Here is a 24,099-nt window from a genome sequence, read left to right on the forward strand (position 1 = left end):
TCGACGCTCGGCACCCGTGGTATACCTGTAGCGACCCTCTGCTGGACCCCGAAGATGTCCGCTCGAGGCAGCGAGGCCGTTAAGTAAACACTGCGTTATCCTGCTTCCGGGTGGGAGCGGTCGGTCTGCGTCAGTGCGTGAGGAAGGACCAATCAGTGCGCTCTGGCGTCATGTGCGTTCGGCCAATAGGCGCCGGTGGCGTCGTTGTTAATGGCAACTCGTGATTCAAGCCATGCCGTGTGACTGCAGCGAGTTTCCGCAACTGTCTAACACACAGCAATGGCAATAATTTCGGATTTAGTCATGATGTTGTGACAAAGGAATCTGATACCGGTGCATTCATTAAGACTACATAAGACGCTATCAGACACACGTCAGGGTTCTGGATTTTCTGGTGGCAGAATGTAGGGGCGCATTGTCCATTATTAAATTACCTGCAGATTGCGTTTAGGGATAGAATATTAACAGTTACAATCTAGGCGTGATCCATAATAATGAGCCACCGTTCAGGATTAATTCAGGACAGAGTTCCAAGGAATATCATCATTCAGCCCCTGGAGGTGGGTCCCAAGTCTATAGACCCATCTTTGTTCTTTTTCGAACAGACGGCGATTGATGTTATTACCACTTCCAATGTGCTCTATTATTGTCCAGTGCATGTCGTTGGTAGTGTGGTTGTGTTCCAGGAAATGTCTACTCATTTTCGTGGTGGATTTTTTGCATCTGATATGCGAGCGATGCTCGCAGATTCTCTGTTTTACCTTCCTCCCAGTCATGCCCACGTATCGCAAATCACAAGGACACGTGATGAGATAAACCACATTGGTTGTGTTGCAATTCGTGTGTTCTCGTTGTGTCCAGGTTCTGCCTGGTTCAAGTTCCAATGTATTTGTATGTGTGGTTAGGTGGCAGACACTACAATTGGAGCATGGGTAATGACCCACCAATTTCGGGAGTCCCCAGACGTCAGTTACTGACCTAGGGGTTTCTGTGATTGTTGATTTCGGTCGTGTATGGACCAAGGCGTCTTTGACGCTTCTCCCTTTCTTAAAAGAAAACAAAGGTTTTTCCCAGGTTTTATTGGTGCTTGTTAGAATTCGCCAGTTCTTATTGATTGATTTTTTCATTAAATTAGACAAGGTGCTGTATGTTGTTACGCAAGTCAGAGGAATGTCTTTATCAACATGTGTCGTAAATATTGACCGTACATTCCTACTCTGGATCAATAACCTTGACCCCAACCTGAAATTTACTCATGCAACCAGTAAGACTGAGGCAACATTTCTGGATGTCACTATCCAGATTTCGGGAACCAAACTTACAACCAAAACTTATCACAAACCGACTGCAAAAAGCAATCTCCTTGAATACACCAGCTTCCATCCTCGACCGTTGAAAAAGAACCTACCTTACGGTCAATATTTACGTCTGAGACGTAATTGTTCTGAGTTACATGACTTTAAGGAACAATCTGCAGAATTATCCCTCAAATTGAAGGCCAGAGGATACCCGACTGCAACCCTTAACAAGGGCTACAAAAGAGCTCGCAATCAGCCAAGGGAGGCCCTCCTGGAGGAAAGGACACATGTTGATAAAGACATTCCTCTGACTTGCGTAACAACATACAGCACCTTGTCTAATTTAATGAAAAAATCAATCAATAAGAACTGGCGAATTCTAACAAGCACCAATAAAACCTGGGAAAAACCTTTGTTTTCTTTTAAGAAAGGGAGAAGCGTCAAAGACGCCTTGGTCCATACACAACCGAAATCAACAATCACAGAAACCCCTAGGTCAGTAACTGACGTCTGGGGACTCCCGAAAGTGGTGGGTCATTACCCATGCTCCAATTGTAGTGTCTGCCACCTAACCACACATACAAATACATTGGAACTTGAACCAGGCAGAACCTGGACACAACGAGAACACACGAATTGCAACACAACCAATGTGGTTTATCTCATCACGTGTCCTTGTGATTTGCGATACGTGGGCATGACTGGGAGGAAGGTAAAACAGAGAATCTGCGAGCATCGCTCGAATATCAGATGCAAAAAATCCACCACGAAAATGAGTAGACATTTCCTGGAACACAACCACACTACCAACGACATGCACTGGACAATAATAGAGCACATTAAAAGTGGTAATAACATCAATCGCCGTCTGTTCGAAAAAGAACAAAGATGGGTCTATAGACTTGGGACCCACCTCCAGGGGCTGAATGATGATATTCCTTGGAACTCCGTCCTGAATTAATCCTGAACGGTGGCTCATTATTATGGATCACGCCTAGATTGTAACTGTTAATATTCTATCCCTAAACGCAATCTGCAGGTAATTTAATAATGGACAATGCGCCCCTACATTCTGCCACCAGAAAATCCAGAACCCTGACGTGTGTCTGATAGCGTCTTATGTAGTCTTAATGAATGCATTCCTTTGTCACAACATCATGACTAAATCCGAAATTATTGCCATTGCTGTGTGTTAGACAGTTGCGGAAACTCGCTGCAGTCACACGGCATGGCTTGAATCACGAGTTGCCATTAACAACGACGCCACCGGCGCCTATTGGCCGAACGCACATGACGCCAGAGCGCACTGATTGGTCCTTCCTCACGCACTGACGCAGACCGACCGCTCCCACCCGGAAGCAGGATAACGCAGTGTTTACTTAACGGCCTCACTGCCTCGAGCGGACATCTTCGGGGTCCAGCAGAGGGTCGCTACAGGTATACCACGGGTGCCGAGCGTCGAGGGCGTGAGTACATCAAGCCGAAAATCTTCCGCCTTTCACTGAGCTAAGTACCGATCTGAGTCGCGCAATTGCCTGATTTCATTTTATTTTATTTCTGACGATTGCAGGGTGTGCCAATTACGCCTCCACCCCCCTCCTGTGACCCATGGTGTGAAACCATCATACTATCAAAGTGAGAAATTACCCTTATTTTAACTATCAGCACGATTTTGATCGCGCCGACATTTTAGGTTGATAGCGTTTTTTAACCCACGACCCCCTGTAAATATCACGCGTTGTACATAGCACGTATAGCACTTAGCACTAGCTACTCATAACGCTCTATACTCTGGGGACCAAGGTGGTGTTAACTATACTGTTATTCAACCACAGGATGTCTCTGATACCACCAACTGGAGCACAATGGACTGCTAATAGGCGATCATCAATACAACTGATTGTTTGTTCTGTCTTTTTGTTTGTCCTCGTTGGTTTTTCTCCTAACAGGTGCAGAAACCGTAAAATTGGAAGCCTCCTAAACCAGGAGTTATTAGAAAGACAGCTTTTCTTTCTAATTTTCTTGCACTTTTTCACTATTTATTTTCACTTTCACGTCCCTAGGTAAGGGTGGACCTTAGAGAGTCCATACCGCCAGGGTTTATCTACACCAAGTCCTGAAGAATGCCAGGTAAATTTACACCGTTTCGTGGCTGAAACATGTCGACTGACTTAGGAAACTACCACTTGAATAATTGTGGACATATTTCCTACACATCATTTTATTTATAAGTCCTTAGTGATCCTAATAAAATTAATTTTGATACACTACAGACTTTTTTTAAACCTCACATCACTCACTTAATACTCTTTGCACAGCACTGTCCTTACCCACCAACCCGCTCCGCAGTAGATCTGGTGTTGCAGCACACAGAGGGGATGCTAGGTCCCCGCTTTGGGGCCCGATGATGAAGCATGTCATCACTAGGTGGTGAGTGAGGGCTTTCTTTAAAACGCCTTAAGTGAAGTCGTTTCTTTGCTCCTTACTAATGGTCTCTATAATTGCCTTGGAATACTCTTGTTTTGTTTACTACATTGATTATCATTGCCACTTTGTGCTTTTTGCGGCTATTATACTTAAACTTTAAAAATTTCCATAGTTCCAGTTCCTCTTATTGGATTTTTGTCATTTTGGTGTTATTTCTTTTTAAATGCAACTTTTTTTTCAGTTGGAGATTGTTATTGTTTTTCATTTTAACTTTATTGCTGTTTAGGTACTGCATATTAATTTACATTTTCCTTAAGTTAAGCCTGTCTGCTCTGCTACCACAGGGTCTACTTCAGGTTAATTTAGTGACTTTGAGGGTTCACCCTTAAAAAGTCTGTGCTGTGATTATTCCTTGACATGTGTAGTCACCCACCTCAAATAATAATCCGATTTCTTACAGTCATCTACTGCATGAACGCACTAGGATTAAAGTTGGGCATCCAGGCATGCTAGGCTGTCAAACCTCATTATTCCATTTTGCCTCGAGGTAAATCCGTCTTTAGCATACTCCCCATAGTTGGCAAAGATATATGTTCAAATTATTTATTAAAATTCATTGGAAAAGTTTAGGTTTGTGAATTAGTGTCAGTCTGTGTTTCATGAGTTTACAATTTTCTTGATGGTAGAACATCATCAGCTCTAGTGCTAGCATGGTCCTCAAATGTTCGGGAAATATGTATTGTGACAAAAAAATAAACTTAATTTAAAGGAATCCTGTGCATTCACCACAGCAAATTAAGGAGTAAAACACACACCAATAATTTGCTGTTTTGAATTCCCCACATGGAGACTTGTGGCAGTGGGTGATAAAATATCCATTACGGGATATTTTAGGAAAACTGCAAGCATCCCACTGGGGCTGGTGATGTATCGGCTCTGATGTTGTCCCCCGGCACCCAGGAAGGGTAGGAGAGCTTTAGTGTGGGGAAGTTGACAGAATGAAGTTGGGGGGTCACTGAGAGTCGGTTCCTGCAAAGTTGAATGCCTTTCATGCACTGTAGTGAAATGATCCGTGGAACAGTGAACATGAAGCATGGGCAATCACGTGCAGTAGATTCACTGTGAACAATGCTACGTGTCCTTGTTGTTTTATGAATCAGATTCACTATCCGTATCAACCGACGGATGATCCACCCTTGAATTATTCTGACTCCTTGTGTGTTCTCAACGCACCTGAACAGGGAAGAGCGTTGGCTGCATGTCTATGTCTTCTTCAGCGTAGGCCAGGATGGTCCTCAAAGACCTCCGCAGGTACTCCTCGTTGAAGTCTTGTGACTTTCCCACAAGCGACGCCAGAGACATTGTCACTTGCATTTTTACTCTTGCAAAGTTCTGTAAAAGAAGAGCACATAGGAGGAAATTAGTCACTATGAATTATGTGTCTGCACAGTAAAGAAAATGTGGCACATAATAAAGAGTTTTTTTTGTAAAAGAAAAATCACCTGTGGGAATCAACTGTTACATTCACTTGGCTTACCAAACTATCATACATGTTTTCATGAAAAAACTACTTCATCAGAACAAGAATAGGTGTGAAATGAGGAACTCTCTGGAAAAAGCACATCTCTTCCAGATGTATCTCTAAAAGTAATATTTGGACTGAAATAGATTCATGAGAATGATTGTTGACCAAATTCTGAATAAGCTTAACATAAATCAAAAGACCTTTGCATAACTTGGATCTAGCCGTACTTGGGTCCATATTATACAAAGTTCCCCGAGGGCGCAAATGGCACGTGCACTTCTTGTTTGATCCTAAAAGGCGCTTTGGTATTACCGAAGGGCCCACAAATGCTTGAGCCGCCCCATCTGTCACATGGAATGTGTCATGCAGGATGTGCCCCAATGAAGTCACAAATAAGGAGACATTTTACCATTGTGCCTTTACTGTATAGCAGACGTCGGCTCAATGCCAAAGAAACTGTCAGGAGGCACACTGGTTGTGCGTCACATAGAATGCAGTGCACAGTCAGTATGCACAGAGGTGGCCACTTTGGAGAAGTCACAGAGATTCTGGGGTCCCAGGCACCCCCTGTAGGTGAGTACAATACTGTTCCCAGCTGCAGCGGATGGGTGGGGTTCCTGCCCTCTCTTCAAACTGAGGCCTGTCAGCCTCCTGGGAAAGACAAATCTGCATTTTGAAACTTTTGCACTGTCGTTCACACTTTTGTGTAATCAGGTGAACTGTCCCGGTCTATAGCAGGCTCACTGAATTAAGGGTGCGCCATAGTGCAAACCGAGGGAATGCATCTGAGGTTTAGTTTGAGCTCCGCTGTTTCAAAATTATTTTAATTGGCATGCGTGAAAAGTATTCTAAAATTCAAATACTTAAAACAGAAAGCCCATTGTTTCGAGACTGAGTTTTACTAGGACCACAAAAATCATATTTTACCACTGATTGAAATTGTATTTTTGAGATGACCAATGTATGAAAAAAATATACTGTTTCAATACATTTTCTGTCAGCCCAGTTTAGAATTCCAATCCTGAGGATATATATTTGGATTCCAGTCACTTAAAATAAAAAGAAAAGGTCCTTTGCCTAACCCAATATATTTCTGTTAGCGCCGACATTCTCTCTAACCCTGGGCGTAGTTCGCAGAGTAGCGCTACGCGTAGCTACGTGAAGTGCACTTCGCGAGCTACGCGTAGGTACGCAAACTGCGTAGTACACTGTGCAAAATGCTGTTCGCCCTGATTGCACAGTGCCGGATGCTTGTCCGCAATCAGTGCAAACTGCATCTTGCACAGTGCAAGCCGTCGTTTTCTGCCGCTCAAGTAGATTTCTACTCGAGCGGCAGCTTTCTCAACGCGGACTGGTAGTTTCTCATCGTGAGCGATCGCGAGCATACACGGCCACTCGCAATGAGAAACCTGACCTCCCCGCGTTTGAGAATCTCGCCGGGAGGTTTATTTTTCACGCCTCCGATTGGCAACTTGATGCTGCTGATCGTGAACGAGGAAAAATTCTCGCCGGGATGTCATTTTGCTCGCTCTCGGTCGCCAACTTGACATTGAGGACTGCGAGCAAGCAAAAAATGATCGCTAGGCTACGCGTGTTTGCACTGTGCTACGTGCAATTTGCGTAGTGTGAAGTAGCACAAACTTCGCAAACTACGCGAGCATAGCGTAGTGCTTCGCCCAGGGTTAATTCTCTCTGCAAATGTATATGGAAGGAGTTATCTCCTAAATTACACACTTTTCATCAATCTATGCCAACTACAAGCTATATTTTATCTTCTGCATCTCTGTATTAATACCCTTCAGCTGCAGTCACCACACCCCCTTTTTAGAACAGTGCCATCATATAGCTCCCAGAATCACACATTGCACCAAAAGATGGTCACCCATGGGGTACAACCTCACCAGTACTACTTGGCATTCTTTAGCTGCTGGACTGCACTACTCAAAATAGGTCTGCCGAAAATGGAAGAGTATAAAGAGAATACTAGGTGGATGCAGCTTTGCTCCTGTCCCTCATTCGCAGTATGCCTTGTTTTATGGCTATATATAATCTACAGGCAGACCAAATGCTGGCTCGAGGCTCTGGTCCATGGGACATCTTACGCTGATGCTGCTGAAGCTGTATCTCATGATCAGGTAGAGGGTGGCGCAGGCCTGGCTGCGGGTGGTCTCCATGCTGCTGCTGCAGTGATGTAAGACCCTCTGGCACAGGTCGGAGCACTGTTCCACTTCTTCTTCAAACAGCAGGTCGCCAAACTGGGGGAACAAAAAGAATGTGTGTGCCTTCACTCCCCAGTCACATGCAATAAATCCACAATGTACAACCACACACAAGAAGCCTACAAGACCGTGATCAGTGGGTTGGGTATCACAAGTTACAAAAACACAGAACAAATATTTGTATCATTTCTTCGAACATCGAGGTTTATATATAGGGCGGCCTTTGGGTATTCCTTTTCCCCACACAAAATCATGTTGAATCTTGGGACACGGAGGGGTCGTGTGCCAAATCAAACATTCAAATCCACTTGATTGGTCAGACAAGTTGTACCAGTGGCCAATGTTAATACAGGACATTGTGTAAGCAGTGGACCACAGAACAGATGAGTTTTTGACACAATGAAAGGCACATGACAAAGATATATGTAAATGAAAATAATGCTTCAAATCACTTTTTGTGTCAATGCTAGAGATAGAGATAGGGATAGAAATAGAGAAGGAGCTAGAGACCGAGATAGAGACAGAACCAGAGCTAGAGAGAGAGCTACAAACAGAACTAGAGATAGAACTAGAGATATAGACATAACTAGAGATAGAGCTAGAGACAGAGCTACTGAGAGAACTAGAGACAGAGACAGAACTAGAGACAGAGATAGACATAGCGATAGAGATAGAGACAGAACTAGAGATGAAATAGAGCTAGAGACAGAGCTACAGACAGAACTAGAGACAGGGATAGAACTAGAGACAGAGCTAGATATATCAATAGAGATAGGGACAGAACTAGAGATAGAGCTATAGACAGAGCTACAGACAGAACAAGAGACAGAGATAGAACTAGAGACAGAGCTAGAGACAGCGATAGAGACAGACAGAACTAGAGATAGAGCTAGAGACAGAGCTACAGACAGAACTAGAGACAGAGATAAAACTAGAGACAGAGCTAGAGATAGACTCAGAGCTTGAGTAGAGACAAAACTAGACATACAGACAGAACTAGAAATAGACCTATAGACAGCTACAGACAGAGCTGCAGACAGAACTAGAGCTAGAAAGAGCGATAGAGATAGACACAGAGCTCGAGATAGAGATACAACTAGAGAGAGGCACATAGCTAGAAGTAGAGATAGTGATAGAGACAGAGAGAGAACTAGAGCTATAGATAGAGACAGAGGAAGAGCTAGAGCTGGATCTAGATATAGAGATAGAGTAAGCAATTGCAGTTATTTCACTTGTACGTCTGTTATACATTGAGCAATTGCACATTATCTAGGGAAGTCGTATTGCTTCTCATAGAACCTGCAAAGGTGGGTTTCTCTGACATCTCTGTATGTTAGACAGTACCCTAGAAGGTACATCTTGGTATTTATTTCTCTACTGCCACCACGGAAGCATGCTCAGGTTCGCCTATTTTTGTTTCCAGGTCAGTTTCTATTGCTATGTTTCCATCTTCAGTTTGAGGGCACATATGGTGGCCCTTGCTATGTTGTGGGTTCCTGCCAGTGGTGGGGTAAGCTACAATGCTGACATTCCTGGTCTGTGGTAACAGTACGGCGTGCCTACTCTCCATATCCAGTTTCCAGAGGGAGATGCATTAGCCTTTGGTTGTGGTGTCTTCAGTTTGGCCGCACATGAGCGTAGTGATGATTTATAATCTGACTGATTGTGAATGGTTTCTGTTCACTAATTGCCTCCTGGTTTATTATGTGGTAGTGTAATAAGGCAATCATCCTTGCACAGCTAAATATAGTTTTTTCTTTTTATATCACTTTAAATTTAATATTTGTCTGGCTAACATTTTTTTCTCAGGGGTGTCTGGTGAGCTGTGATACGGGGGAGGGTGCGTTACTACCACACCTAAATTCTACTGAGTGAATGGGCGAGACAAGTGCGCCTGAGGTCATTGAGAGGGGCTTATGGGGAATTCTTGCCCAGGTAATATTGCATTTTTGGGTAATAAGTTAATTTAGGCTGAGGTGTACATAGCCAGGTTGCTCTCAGCCTTCAATTGTGTTTAAAAGAACATCAACCCCCCTCAAATTAGCTTTATTTAAAAAAGACTAAGAAAAATGTATCATTTTAAACAGGGACAAATGCGGCTGACATATTCACTGTATATGAAATCACCCAGTAGAAAATAATTCCACCTCCGGGGATTTACCTTCGCAATGAGAGCCCGCAGTGTGGCAAAGCAGTGACAGAGGTAGGTGGTGCTTTGGTTGCTGCTCAGAGAGTGCACCAAGACTTTCAGGACTCCGCCCAGGAGGTTGTCTTTACAGTCGACAGCTGAGTTACCCTGCGGACAAAGAAACCTAGCATCAGTACATGACAGGTCTTTGAGATTCCTGGTGCATGCTCATTTTTTACTTCAGGGTTCTGCAGGCAACCTATCAAAGGACAAGTTATTAACCGAAGATTTCTTTACATGGCTAACCTGACCCGCTGCTTTGGTTCTTCATAAGTTCTCTATCTACCTCCAGACACTGTGCCAACCTTCCTACTAGCTTACATGATCACTGCATAACGAATTAACTACACCAATAATCTACTTATACAAATATCAATAATCCAATTGCATTCATCCATTTATCCTTTCCATCACACCATATCCAGGACACCCATCACACCTTAAAGCATACTCAACATCTCATGAGGCTTTACTCTGTTGTGCTTCAGGGGCCAGTATATGTCCCACCACTACCTTGCACACCCACTGCACACAGACAATAACCACAATCCATACCCTTCTACCAAGCACACCACCATCAATTACTACACACATTTACCTTACCTCCCCAACAGCCACTCAACCTCCAGAACATACTCCACCCCTTATTCACCTAAACAAACAGACCTCCAATTCCACTCCCATCATGAACCTTACTCGGGTGCCACTAGACACTTCACATGCTACCCAACATGACTACTACACAAAGACAATAAACACTTTCTATGGCCTACTGCTTCCACCATCACCACTCTATAAGGGTCAAAAGCAAAGATACAGTCAATGGCTGATTGAAAAGGCACCCGAGTTCTCAGAGCGGACCAGAGTGTTTCTTTAAGGTGCTGCAGCTGTTCATGGAGGCTGTGACTTTTGTAAAAGGTAGTAATAAAGCCTTCGTTGTCTGTAGTGATTTCGACAGACAATGAAGAGGGGAAATTATTTATTTATTTAATTTTCCTTCATCATCGTCCATCAAAATCCCCCCATCGGCCCCACTGCCTCACCGCTCTTACAGGCCGTGGCTGTTCTGACCTCCCTCATGTCATCCAAACTATTCACTCATACAGCACTCTATAAACACACACTTTGCCAACCAGCCCAAAGCACAGCAGAGTAGCCTTTTACTCAAGTGGATGAGCATGCTCAAAATATGACTTTTTCTTCCAGACACTTCTTCACTCCAACCTATGCGGCTGCAAATTCACCTCAGTTAGAAGGAGCACCTCATCTGAGCCAAACCAAGACTCAATGAAACTACCAACCAGGCCTAAAAAATGAACAGAGAACCTCTTACTCATCTGCTTGGAAGCAGTTCAGGACCTTGTCATGGATATGAAGTGCTATCTAAATGCTACAATACAATACAATACAATACAATACAATACAATACAATACAATAAATGCAATACAAGACCACACAATGCAATACAATATAATTTAGTATGCATAAATGTGACCTCAATGCCATAGATGTGCGGGCGGGCAAGTTAATAATTGATGTGGTCCAAAATTAACCTTTGACTACAGAATGCAAATGTGTAATTTCTTTTGGATTGGGTGATGGCAAATAAAATAATTCCTATGCAATAATTCTGGATTAAAAGTCACATCCTTACTGTAAACAAGAGGGTGTTCCTATTGCAAGTTTTGCTAGTACATGGCTAAGCTTATTTCAAGCCTGACGAAGGGATACTTCTCACCTGTATAATAATTTCAAGCATATCCAGAATAATTAAATTAGCTTCTGTAGCTAAGTTCCCACTCATTAAAACTTCTTGGTCAACTTCAGCTTTTGTTCTATAAGGAAAGAACAGACGTAAAAGACACCACATTCAAACACGGTGTACAGGAAAAACAAGTGATGGCATGTTAAGGCGATAATGGTGGAATAAAATACATATATGACATGCACAGAGACAAGTATGTATGGTTCTTTTATGGCCACAGCAGTTATCAGTAGCTTATAAATACAATCATTACATTTCCTCACCAAGACACAGGGAATCTCTTGCATGCAGACATTTTCTAGTCATAAAGTCCACAGTAGCAGGCTAAACCGTTCATAAAAAGCCTGCCCCAGATACAACAGGGGTGCGAAACATTAATAGCCGGTAAAGCACACTACTGCAGGTTATAAAGCATTTTGCCCTGTGAGGGCTGAATGTTCTAATTGGACACAATGAACTCCACAGAGACCCAGGAAGGTTAAAACCCTCATGGCTCCACAGCTTATCAAGCTTAAGTTCAAAATGTTCAACAATTACTGGTATTTGATATAGGTACTATGCCTTTATCAACATGAAAAACGCACAGTGCCTGTATCATACCTAACAATAAAAGGAAACCCTTCAGGTTCACCCTACTTTCTTTGTATATCTGGATCCCTTATTTATCCAGGCAACATATTTCATCAAGAACTCTCTCGCAACATAAGTTTGAGCCCGCAATGGTAGCATCATTTTACCACGGTGGATTGAGGGTTGAAGACAGAGGACATATTACCAGTGCTGCACATGAGTCTCTTGCCACGTACTTTTTGTGCTTTCACTTAAATAAATGCTCCACATTTGGTATTGTGCAGCAGCAGACACTTTGAAAAGGACAACTGGTCACCTTTTAGTTGTTGGTTGTTGTATTCAGGTATTGGATTGGTATTAATGAAGAGCAAAGCTTACCCAGACAGGATGCATGTCCATATTTAATAGACTTGGGTTGGGTGTTCTCTGCAGCACTGTTCGTATGAATTAATGTTACACCCCAGACAGGGCTCTCAAACTAGCAGATATTTCATAAGGGGCCTCTGAGTTTAACACTCCTAAACGGTTTACTTCTCTTTTTGAGATCTGATGTGCTGATTCACTGAGTGCCTCCTAGTCAAGCATTTATATCATAAACACATGATACAAAATAATATTCTGCAAGGTTGTTCAATAATGGAAAGCAGTTCAGGTAGAGGCCCATAGTGTGGACACTCTGGAAAGCCTATACTGAAGACCAGTAATAAAGTATTTCGTCGATATACAGACTAAAAGAGATATATCCTTCATTACATGAAAGATGTACATATAAACTCGTTTTCTGCAACTTGTATCTTTTACACAAGCTATTTTACTCTGGTGTTCAAAGGGGCAAAGAAATAAAATATTGGTCCTGTGCTTCAATGAAAGAAAAAAATCATCTTTTTTTGGGCGAATTACATTGTTAAAATGATCTGTTGAATGTGCATCCTTCTCTTTTTTTTGTTTGTATTTTGCATAGCAATGGGGCTCCCAGATTTGTAAATATGTGATGAAAAGACGCAAATAAGGTGCTTACACTGCTGCACACAGTGCTGCATAATACTGCATAATTTTGCCAGCCATGCCATATGAAGTGTTTCTATACTTCCTCATGATTCAAGTGTTCCTGCCCACATGGTCACTCAGTCCCTGCAAACGTTCTAAGTGAGAGACTAATCAAAGCCTTAATCAAAGCCTTAGGTGCCCTGTTTTATCCAATGAATTTTTTATTAATATGCACAGCATGAAAGGCTGTCATGATATAAATAAAAAAGAATCAAAAAGGTTATGTTTTAATCACCTGCAAAGTGACATGTATGCAAATTTAGCTGCTTTTTGGAGTAAGTGCCAAAATCGTCTTGATAAAGGAGAGTACCTCCCACATTAGGAGTAACAAAATGAATTGTGTTTTCCACTTAAATGGTTAATGTGCAGTTTAACCTCGTTTAACCCATGCGAGAAAATTAGGTCCATGCCCTGGGGAGAGGGCTACTATAGCATTTGCACTGATGGATGTTACGGTGGCACCATTACAGATATTCTCTGATATTGGAGGTTTCTTGCATGGTTGAGAAGATTTCCCATGCCAAGAACTTGAGTGGCGTACCCTCACTTCGGTGACATTCAATCCCTCTCGTGCTTACCTTGAGCACCGTTACCTGTCACCACAGAGGTTAGTAATCAACTGCATGTAGTGTGAGTTTGCCATGAGGGCGAAAGGGGTGAGACAAGAGGTATTCTGTTTAGTGGACACAGTGGCAGGTTTGCAAAAAGGACATTTAACAACATCCTATAAGTCGTTTCAGTGTATGCTCTGCATAGAATAGTAAGCACAAATGACTATAGTTGAAGACTACTTATGCCAAGTCTGAGAGCAAGTGTCACTTTTGAGGGAACATCCTTTTGGGTTATGAGGAACATAGATCAAAAGAACAATAGAATATGTCTGCATGTTTGCTTTCCGTTTTGTTTTTTAAACAACTCACTTATCCAGCCTCTCGTTAGCCTGGCGCCACTGAGTCTGTTCTTTTTTCCACCTCAGGTTTTCATTGAGTCCAGCAAATCTATCATTCCCTGAAAAGACAAGAACAATGAATCAGAGCTGCTGACTAACAGTGATAATCACACTCATGAAAAGGCTGTTCCTACACTGATGGCGCCCTTCTCTACTCTTGTTTTACAAGAAAACCAAAGTGAGAAGAGCAAATATTCTGAGACTCCAAGGTTGACAGGAGCAAATTACATACATTCAGTATTAAGCCTGCAATTACCTAATCAAGATCAAATAATTTTAGAAAAGACATCAGAAATATTGTTCTACCACTACGGGAATGCAACTGATTCAGCCCTCCCTTTTCTGATCAGATATACAGTGGTAGTTGGTCAGTTAGACAAACTAACACTGTACCTAGATTCGGCACACCAAGTGAATGTCTCTTCAACCACCAGCAAAATGAACCAACTGCTGTCCTTAAATAATTGTGTCTTTTAACCCAGGCATACATTCACTGGCACATCGCCTCCACTTTGCATCCAGCACTGTGCTGCTAGCTCACTTGGGCCCACATGCATCAAGCATTTTTGCAGTCGCAGACGGTGCGATTCCTTAAAATCGGCCGTTTGCGAATGCAAAAGTGCTTGTTGGGATGCATCATGCCATTTTAGAAGTCGCATCTTTTTTACGATTTCTAAAATTGCATTAGCATTTAAGAAATCGCAATTGTGCGATTTCTTAAATGCTATGCATCATTGTAGAAAAATATTCTTTTTTTAAAATTGGAAGTGCAAATTACCACGAAGTTCAACTTCGTGGTAAATTGCGAAATTGATTAAATATGCACAAAAATGCATTTTTTAAACTGTAAAGTTACACACACACATGTCCTTAGGACATGTGTGTATGTAACTTATGCTGAAAAGTACATTTCAGGGGTGCATGGGGGGGTCCTTTGGACCCCCCCCTGCACCCATGAAATTTTCTAAGTGCCACTCGCAATTTCATTGACTCCTATGGGCCTTTTGGCCCATAGGAATCAATGGAAATTGCGAAAATTAAGTTAAGAAATCGGTATTTCTTTGGGATTCGGTAAAAAATTCGATTTTTACCGAATCCCACAAGAATACCGAAAATATTGATGCATATCATTTTGCATTTCTTAATTTGCGATTCCTTATTTTTCGCAAATTAAGAAATGCAAAAAGACACAATGATGCATGTGGGCCTAGGTCTTTCATTTCATCACACCTCTTTCTGCATTGGATTTGTGCGGGACATTAATAAATGAAATATAAACTAGATTAGGCTAAGGTGTTTTGGAGACAGATTTATATTAATAAATGCTCCTTTGCACTACTATTTTTAGCATATTTTTCAAACAATTTGAGTAGGTATCATTGTTAGGTTTTCAGACTCAGGTTCCATCTATCTATCGTACACTGAACAGTAAATTATTACTGACATTATTTCACCAATGTGGCTACTAATGCCAACACATTTCGACCATACAGGTCATGATCGTAGCTGTTTCATTGTTTTCTAAAGTTCTAGTAATACCTTCAGTTATGTGTCAATAAAAACAAATGTATTTACAAGTTCAAGACGAATTCTAGCACTGTGAATTTTTAGCAACATAGTCTGCTTTTGTTGTAATTGTGTTATGACGGTCCCATATTTTCAAGCTATCTTCGATCCTGGTCATAGTAGGTAACTGTATTTTGTTGATAATACCCTCTGATAGGTTGTTTTCTTTGTTTCGGTATAATTCTTATCTTTTTAAGGCATTTACTTTGTAAGACATTTATATATATTCTTCTCTTTTGTAAGGCCCTGTAAAATCTTTTAAGACAATAACATTGTCTCTTTGAAAATGTTAAGTGACTCAAGATTAGTTATTTCAGATGAACATGAAACTCTACATCTGCGTTCAGTCCATTAGGAAACATGTCTTAATTTTCATGATTTATTTAGACTTTGTCTCATCTCTTATTTTTGGCACAATATTGATTCCAAAATATTTTCAAACTATCTAATCTTTTGGCCTTTTTTATGTAAGCTTTAATGATTAGTTATGCCTTGGTCCTCATTTTGAGTTCTTCGTATGTGTTGCTAAATTCGTTCTTTAACTTTGCTTGTCGTGCTTCCAATGTGTCTTATCCTTCACTGGCATTCCAAGACATAGACGAAAAACGTATTGTTGGATATGATTCTATTTTGGATCATGTGTATTTTGTCTTTATTGTCTTTGATTTATTCCAATGTTGCATGTTTTGCATTTGTTGCATATTCAAAAACCTTTTGTTTGATTTTGTAGCCATTCACATTGTTTTTTCAATTTGATACTTATGAAGGGACCTTTCAAAAGACAGGGCCTCATTTAGAGTCAGGCAGACAGGGAACTGCGCCAACAACATGACTATGGAGCCTGTATGCCAATTTGCAGTTCCCGCTCTGTTTAGAGATAATGGAATTGTCTTGTTTCCATTGGCAGCACCTAGTGTCTCCTCCAGCGGAAACCTTTGACTGAAGGCACTGCTCAGTGGACATCAGACCATTTGCCATATTAAGGGCAAACATTCCTATTCCCTTTTTCCTGTTCGGGACTACCAGGAGAAGACTAGAAGTCCAAAACAGGAAATAGGATTAATGCCTGTCAGGGAAAACAGCCATCACCACGAACCCGGAACCCTGCATTCCTTAACCACGCAGACAACATTAGTAAGGACATTTTTAGGGTTTAGGGTGGGTTTCGGATTTTGGGTGGCAAGGAAATGTTTAGGGTTTAGGGCGGGTTTGGGAATTTGAGTAGCATGGGTATTTTTAGGGTTTAGGTTGAGTATGGGTTTTCGGGTGCTAAGGGTATTTTTAGGGTTTAGGGCGAGTATAAGCTTTTGGGTGTTAAGAGGTTTCTAGGGTTTATGGTGGGCATGGATTTTTGGGTGGCAAGGATATTTTTAGGGTTTAGGGTAGGCATGGGTTTTTAGATGGCAAGGTTATTTTTAGGGTTTTGGGAGGGTTTGGGTTTTTGGATGCTGAGGGGTTAGAAGGATTTTGGGTGGAAATGGGTTTTTTGTTGGCAAGGGAATTTTCAGGATTTAGGGTTTAGGGTGTATATGGGTTTTTGGGTGGTAAGGTTTGTTTATGGTGGGCATGGGTTTTTCGATTGTAAGAGGATTTTAGGGTTTAGGTTGGGTATGGGTTTGTGGGTGGCAAGGGAATTTTTTAGGATTTAGAGTTTAGTGTGGGTATGGGTCTTTGGGTGGAAAGGGGAGTTTAGGGTTTAGGGTGGGTATAGGTTTTGGGTGGCAAGGATATTGTCAGGGTTTAGGGTGGGTGTGGGGTTTTGGGTGGTAAGGGTATTTTTAGGGTTTAGAGTGGGTATGAGTTTTAAGGGTGGCAAGGGTGTATGTTTGTGTTTGTGTATATATATTACATATATATTATTATTGAAAAAATATATATTTGTGAAAAAAGATTACATATAAATATATATATATAAATACAAATATATATATGTATATGCATATATATATATATATATTATATATATATGTGTGTATATATATATATATATATATATATATATATATATATATATATATATATATATATATATATATATATATTTAAAACTTAAAAAAAAATTGGGGTTACACTTACCTGGTGATTTTACCATCCATGCCTTAACAATGCAAATGTTGTTGTAAAGGCATGCGTGATAAAGGCATATGCATGGTAAAGACTTGTGTGGTAGTGTTGTGGTCTTTGTAGTAACTGCATCGTACAGCCATGCATGTCATGTGACCAAGACCACGGACGTGGTCGAAACGCGTCGTCTTTTCTGCCAGGAATAAAACTTTACCTGCTGCATCTATCTTGTGGGCTCACCTGATTTCCTGTTCACAGGATCTCTGCTCTGCAATATATATATATATATATATATATATATATATATATATATATATATATATATATATATATATATATATATATATATATATATATTACCTACTGGCGGTCGCCAGTAGGTATATATAGTTAGGATTTTTTCTCTATGGGATTTTTGAAAATTCTATGTCTAATAACTTTGGCGTTTGTGGACGGAATTGGCTGAAATTTTCTGGAAAATGGAACATTTTGTTTCTGAGCAGCCCTTGGAAATTTGGGGGGGGTTCGTCAAGGGGGGGCCGAGAAAAAAGGGGGGGTCCCAAAACGTGTTTTTAACATTGAGTTTTCCATAGGGCGGTTGGCCTCACTTTTAGCCCGAACGGCTGAATGGATTTGCATGAAACTTGGCAAAATTGTAGGGACTGGTAGCCCGATGTGCCTTTTCTAGGTCTCAATATATGTGCTCCAGTGGATTTTGAGAAATTAACGTTTAAAAAAAGATATATATCTGTAAGCGCGCTCTGGGCAGCGCTCCGGTCCGCGGACCTTAAGCGTACCGGAACTTCGAGTAGCTAAGCTGATTGGCTCTCCGGTGTCTGTCAACATTCTAAACAGTCCGGAGCGGCCGCCATCTTGTCTCTCGGTAGGATTGAGACCTGCGTGGGTAGCGCCCGGTCCGCGAACCGGGAAGCGTTCTGGGCAGCGTACTACCAATGAAAAATGAATGATAGACTTTTCAAATGCTGTATGTTAATTGATTGTTGGTTTTGTTGATTATTTTTTATTTTCTTTATTTTTTAAGCATTTTTTTTTTATTGTGATTGTGTTTCATAATTTATTAAACTTTCTAACATTTCATTGTCAGAAATTTCATAATTATCATGGAATATACATTGTAGTCTCTGAGGGTGTAAAATGTCCTCATTTGCAAGGAGGTTATCTACTGCTTGTACACATTGCAGTAGTTCATTGTCCCAAGTTTCATCGAAAAATTCAATATCATTTTCATCAATGATTTCTTGGCTGCTCTCTTGCAGGACAATTTGAAATTCAACTTTCTGTTCGCCTTCCATTTTGCCTGAAATTTAGATTAAAAAAATATATATTAGTAGAGATAGGGCACTGTTGGGATTAATTTTAGATAGGCAGTTTTTATCAGTGAATTTATCTTTGGGCAGTGTATAGTATCAGAGTGGAAGTAGGAATATAAAAAAGTGTATGTGATTTAACGTAAGTAAATTCATAATTATACAAGAGAAGCCTAACTCCATCCATAACTATAACAGAGAAGTCTATCTAAATCTATAACTACTACAGAGGGATAGTATATAACTATCAGAAAAAGTTTACCATATTAACTTATAGTGCACAATATACTTCAGTTTTAAAAATAAAAACTTACCTTTAGAAAGAAGTTGAAGGAATTAGTGAAAATACTATTGAAATGTACACCAAGAAGTAGTAGTCAAAATGGCTGTGTTTTCTTCTCTTCCTTTATATATATTGAGGTATATAACCAATGAAATGTCAGGTAAAAAAAGTAGAAAATGAAAGTAACATTTTCATTGGTTGTCAATTCCAACACTTCAGATGTGTTTTGTGAAGTAATTTACCTCAGGGTATTTAGAGAGGTCTACAGGCTAAATGGCTCAATGGAATTCCAATCAAATTTGTGAAAATGGTAGGGATTGGTATGTAGTATGAGCTAATCTACATTTGGTGAAATTGTCTCCAGTGGCTTTTCTGTGAACTACTTTCCCACCTTTTTTGATGGTGCGCTTCCCAGGGAGCGACCCGGTACGCGAACCGTTGAGCGCCTCGGTTCGCGGACCTTAAGCGTTCCGGGAGTCCACCATTTTGTGTTTCGGTCGAATTAAGATACAAGATGGAGGGCAAATAATGTTCAGAATGGGTAGAAGGGGGCACGGTAGAGTTATCTTGACCCCCTAGGTTTTGTGAGGGTGGCTGAGGAGGCTTATATGTGCGGAAAAAAAACATTTTTTTTAAAAATTTCGCGAGGTTAGCTCCCGGTTCGCGTACCGGGTAGCGCCCCAGGGAGCGTACTTTGTTGAAAATTAGTGAAAAATGTTAGAGTAAAATAATAATTGTGAGTGATTAGATGTAGGGTAGCTCTGAGAAGAGCTTTTGGGTTTATGGTACATTTAGGTACTTATAAGTAGGTACCAATGCACATTCTTAAATTCAGAGTGAAAATTCTGTTGCCCTCATCTGAGAAGTGAACTCCATCTCCTCTGTAGATATCTTGCATGTAGTAACGCAAGTTATTGTTGTACAGGGAGCCCATTCCATGGTCTCTCATGTAAGCTGAAACAGATTTGTTTACATGCTTCCTCGACTTCTCAATTTGTGGACAAAATTGGTTTGACCACCTCCATTTCTGTCTTTGGCATATATTTGAATATACCAAGGCAGTCTGAGGAAAAAGTGCCATTAATTGCTCAAAGGTGTCCTTTAAAAGCATTTCCAGACCTACACCAGTCAAAGTGCCCAAGTCATTACCTCCACAGTGCACAATTAACAGGTCAGGTTTGGGCAAATGCATAAAGGTTTTCACCAATGGTATCAATTGGTGACATTTTAATCCTCTGTGGCCAAACCACTTAATTTCCACATCTTGTAAATTGAGGTTAGGTAAATTCCTGTTTTCAACGTACCTTTGAGCCCAGTGAATATAACTATGTCCAACAATCCAGACAGAAAACATGGTGAGAGAAGGTTCTCCTGCAGTCAGATGAAGTGTGGCAATGAAATGGCAGTTGAAAAAATGAGAGTGTAAAATGAAAAAAAACTGTGGAGTTTCTGTGTTCATGAAGCAGTAACAGTGATTGGTGGATTTTGATTGTTGAAAACAGAAAGTTAGGGTGCACGGATGTGTTCTTTGAAAGATGTATTTTGAGTGGTCAATAAAAAATCATTAAATGAAAGAATGCACTGGATATGCAGGTGCACTGAGAGTTCAGAGTTCAATTGCAACATTGTTGTGTGAACTTGCAAACACCAGAGGTCTTCCAAGAGGTGGTTGCTATGCAAAAAAAGCAGAGAGGGGGCAGAGGGGGGAAGGGTTTTCATTTGAAAAAAGTGAGGGAAGAGTTTTGATTGGGTGACATGAGAGATATGTGTGAAGAATTACAGCATTTCTGTGCTTTTGATAGCTGCAGACTCTGGAGTGCATACCTTTTGCTCTGCTGAAGACAAACTGGTGTGTTTCTGAGACTGTTTTCAAACTCAAAGTATTTGCTAAGGTGAGAAAATATTTCTTTAATTTAGATAGAGAATAGTGTGCTTTAAGGAGAAAATTATGAATTATGTGGCGCAAATTGCTTGTAAATATGCTCCCACCTGTGCATGGTAAATTTAGATTTTAAATGTTTGTGTTACATAGCCATGTTAAAAGTGACCCAACCATGCTGGAAAGGCAATCAAAAAACGCTTTCATGTGTCTTAAGGACATTTTAAGTCATTTTCCCATGTGCAGTGTTTTGAAATTATGATTTGAAAATCGTTTTTGGGGAAAAGGAATTGTTTTTAAATTTATGACAAGGACATAATGGTGTATGCTTCTTTATAAGGCAATTGACTGTCCCTGATGTTATTTTTCCCATTTTAATGTAAGACCTTTCTCTGTGGCGCAAATTGCTTGTAAATATGCTCCCACCTGTGCATGGCAAATTTAGATTTTGAATGTTTGTGTTACATAGCCATGTTAAAAGTGATACAAACATGCTACAAAGGCAATCAAAAAACGCTTTTATGTGTCTTAAGGACATTTTAAGTAATTTTCCCATGTGCAGTGTTTTGAAATTATGATTTGAAAATCGTTTTTGAGGTAAAGGAATGTTGTTAAAATTTATGTGCGCCATATGCCCCCAAATTTCTTTTTAAGGGGTGCAGCAGGGTGTTATTGAGACACCCCTGCACCTTTGGAAAAATTCCTAATTTGCGATGAGCAAATTGTTAATCGCAAATTGCACCTTCATTTATATGAGCCTCCTAGCCCATGGAAATGAATGGGTAATTTGCAATTAGCAATTTGCTCATCGCAAATTTGGAATGGTAAAGAATCGCTATTTATTCCTTAAAATTCGCTATTTTGGAAATGCAAAATAGTTATATGATACATATGGCGGTTGATGTCTAAAAAGATAAGAAGCTTAGGGATACATTTATGATGACTGGCGCAATGAAGTGGACATCACTTACTTCATTGGTAGAGCTTTACATGTATTATGTCCTCTGTATTCTTCATCAAGCGTAACTTTAATCTGCAATCCTGAGTAGGCCTCACCTTAAACAAACCTCTGGATAGGCCACATCTTATTGTCATCCTGAATTAATCATTTAAAATGCTAGGGACAGATTTATGATAGGTGTATGCCTCTTTTGCGCCACTTAGAAAACACTGTCCATGGGGAAATGACTTAAAATGTCCTTAAGACACATGAATGTGTTTTTTTAAAACGTTAGCAATTTTTTTGGGTCACTTTTAACATGGCTATGTGACTCAAACAGTCAAAATCTAAATTCGCCATGCACAGATGGGAGCATATTTACAAGGAATGTGCTACATGGGGAAAGGTCTTATAATGTAATATGGGAAAAATGACATCAGAGACACTGAAATGCCTTATAGAGAAGCATACACCATTATGTCCTTGTCATAAATTTGCAAACCATTACTTTTCCCCAAAAACGATTTTCAAATCATAATTTGAAAACACTGCACATGTGGAAATGACTTAAAATGTCCTTAATTCAAAATTTGCTATTCCTTATTTTGCGATTGCACTGAAGGATTTGCAAATTTTGCGATTCCTTAAATGCAATGTATCAAACAAAAAATATGTAAAAAATGATATTAAGGATTTGGAAACTACCACCAACTTCTAGTTTGTGGTAATTTGCGAATTCTTTTCAAAAAGCATTTTTTTCCAAAAAACAAAAGGTCCCATATGACGCCCATACATGCCCTTAGGGCATGTATGTGTGCCATATGCCCCCAAATTTCTTTTTCAGGGGTGCAGCAGGGTGTTCTTGAGATACCCCTGCACGCTTGAAAAAATTCCTATTTTGTGATGAGCTAATTGCTAATCGCAAATTGCAACCTTCATTCCTATGAGCCTCCTAGCCCATGGAAATGAATGGGTAATTTGCAATTAGCAATTTGCTCATTGCAAATTAGGAATGGTAAAGAATTGCTATTTATTCCTTAAAATTTGCTATTTAGGAAATGCAAAATAGTTTGATGGTACATATGGTGGTTCATCTGTAACAAGATAAGAAGCTTAGGGATACATTTATGATGACTGGCGCAATAAAGTGGACATTACTTACTTCATTGGTAGGCCTTTACATGTATTATCTCCTCTGTATTCTTCATCAAGCGTAACTTTAATCTGCAATCCTGAGTAGGCCTCACCTTAAACAAACCTTTGGATAGGCCACACCTTATTGTCATCCTGGATTAATCATTTAAAATGCTAGGGACAGATTTATGATAGGTGTATGCCTCTTTTGTGCCTCTGTGCGTCACTTTTATGATGCAGCGGCGGTGCTAATTTGCAATTAGCAATTTGCTTATTGCAAATTAGGAATGGTAAAGAATTGCTATTTATTCCTTAAAATTTGCTATTTAGGAAATGCAAAATAGTTTGATGGTACAGATGGTGGTTCATCTGTAACAAGATAAGAAGCTTAGGGATACATTTATGATGACTGGCGCAATAAAGTGCACATTACTTACTTCATTGGTAGGCCTTTACATGTATTATCTCCTCTGTATTCTTCATCAAGCGTAACTTTAATCTGCAATCCTGAGTAGGCCTCACCTTAAACAAACCTCTGGATAGGCCACACTTTATCGTCATCCTGGATTAATCATTTAAAATGCTAGGGACAGATTTATGATAGGTGTATGCCTCTTTTGTGCCACTGTGCGTCACTTTTATGATGCAGCGGCGGTGCTAATTTGCAATTAGCAATTTGCTTATTGCAAATTAGGAATGGTAAAGAATTGCTATTTATTCCTTAAAATTTGCTATTTAGGAAATGCAAAATAGTTTGATGGTACATATGGTGGTTCATCTGTAACAAGATAAGAAGCTTAGGGATACATTTATGATGACTGGCGCAATAAAGTGCACATTACTTACTTCATTGGTAGGCCTTTACATGTATTATCTCCTCTGTATTCTTCATCAAGCGTAACTTTAATCTGCAATC

The 24,099-nt window shown here is 40.3% G+C and overlaps 1 protein-coding gene across 1 annotated transcript in view; it reads right to left on the reverse strand.

Annotated features, from left to right (window-relative positions):
* The window catches only part of DOCK8 (dedicator of cytokinesis 8), a 765,653-nt gene that overhangs the window by 86,441 nt on the left and 655,113 nt on the right, over nt 1–24,099 (reverse strand). Inside the window, exons 33-37 of the mRNA XM_078675733.1 lie at nt 13,961–14,048; nt 11,397–11,493; nt 9,631–9,765; nt 7,353–7,505; nt 4,959–5,117 (exon numbers count right to left, since the gene is read on the reverse strand). Coding sequence (XP_078531859.1) covers nt 4,959–5,117; nt 7,353–7,505; nt 9,631–9,765; nt 11,397–11,493; nt 13,961–14,048 — 632 coding nt within the window. The remainder of the gene's footprint in view (nt 1–4,958; nt 5,118–7,352; nt 7,506–9,630; nt 9,766–11,396; nt 11,494–13,960; nt 14,049–24,099) is intronic.

This window comes from Lissotriton helveticus, chromosome 2_1 (genome assembly GCF_964261635.1).
Source record: "Lissotriton helveticus chromosome 2_1, aLisHel1.1, whole genome shotgun sequence".
In the NCBI taxonomy this organism is placed as follows: Eukaryota; Metazoa; Chordata; class Amphibia; order Caudata; family Salamandridae; genus Lissotriton; species Lissotriton helveticus.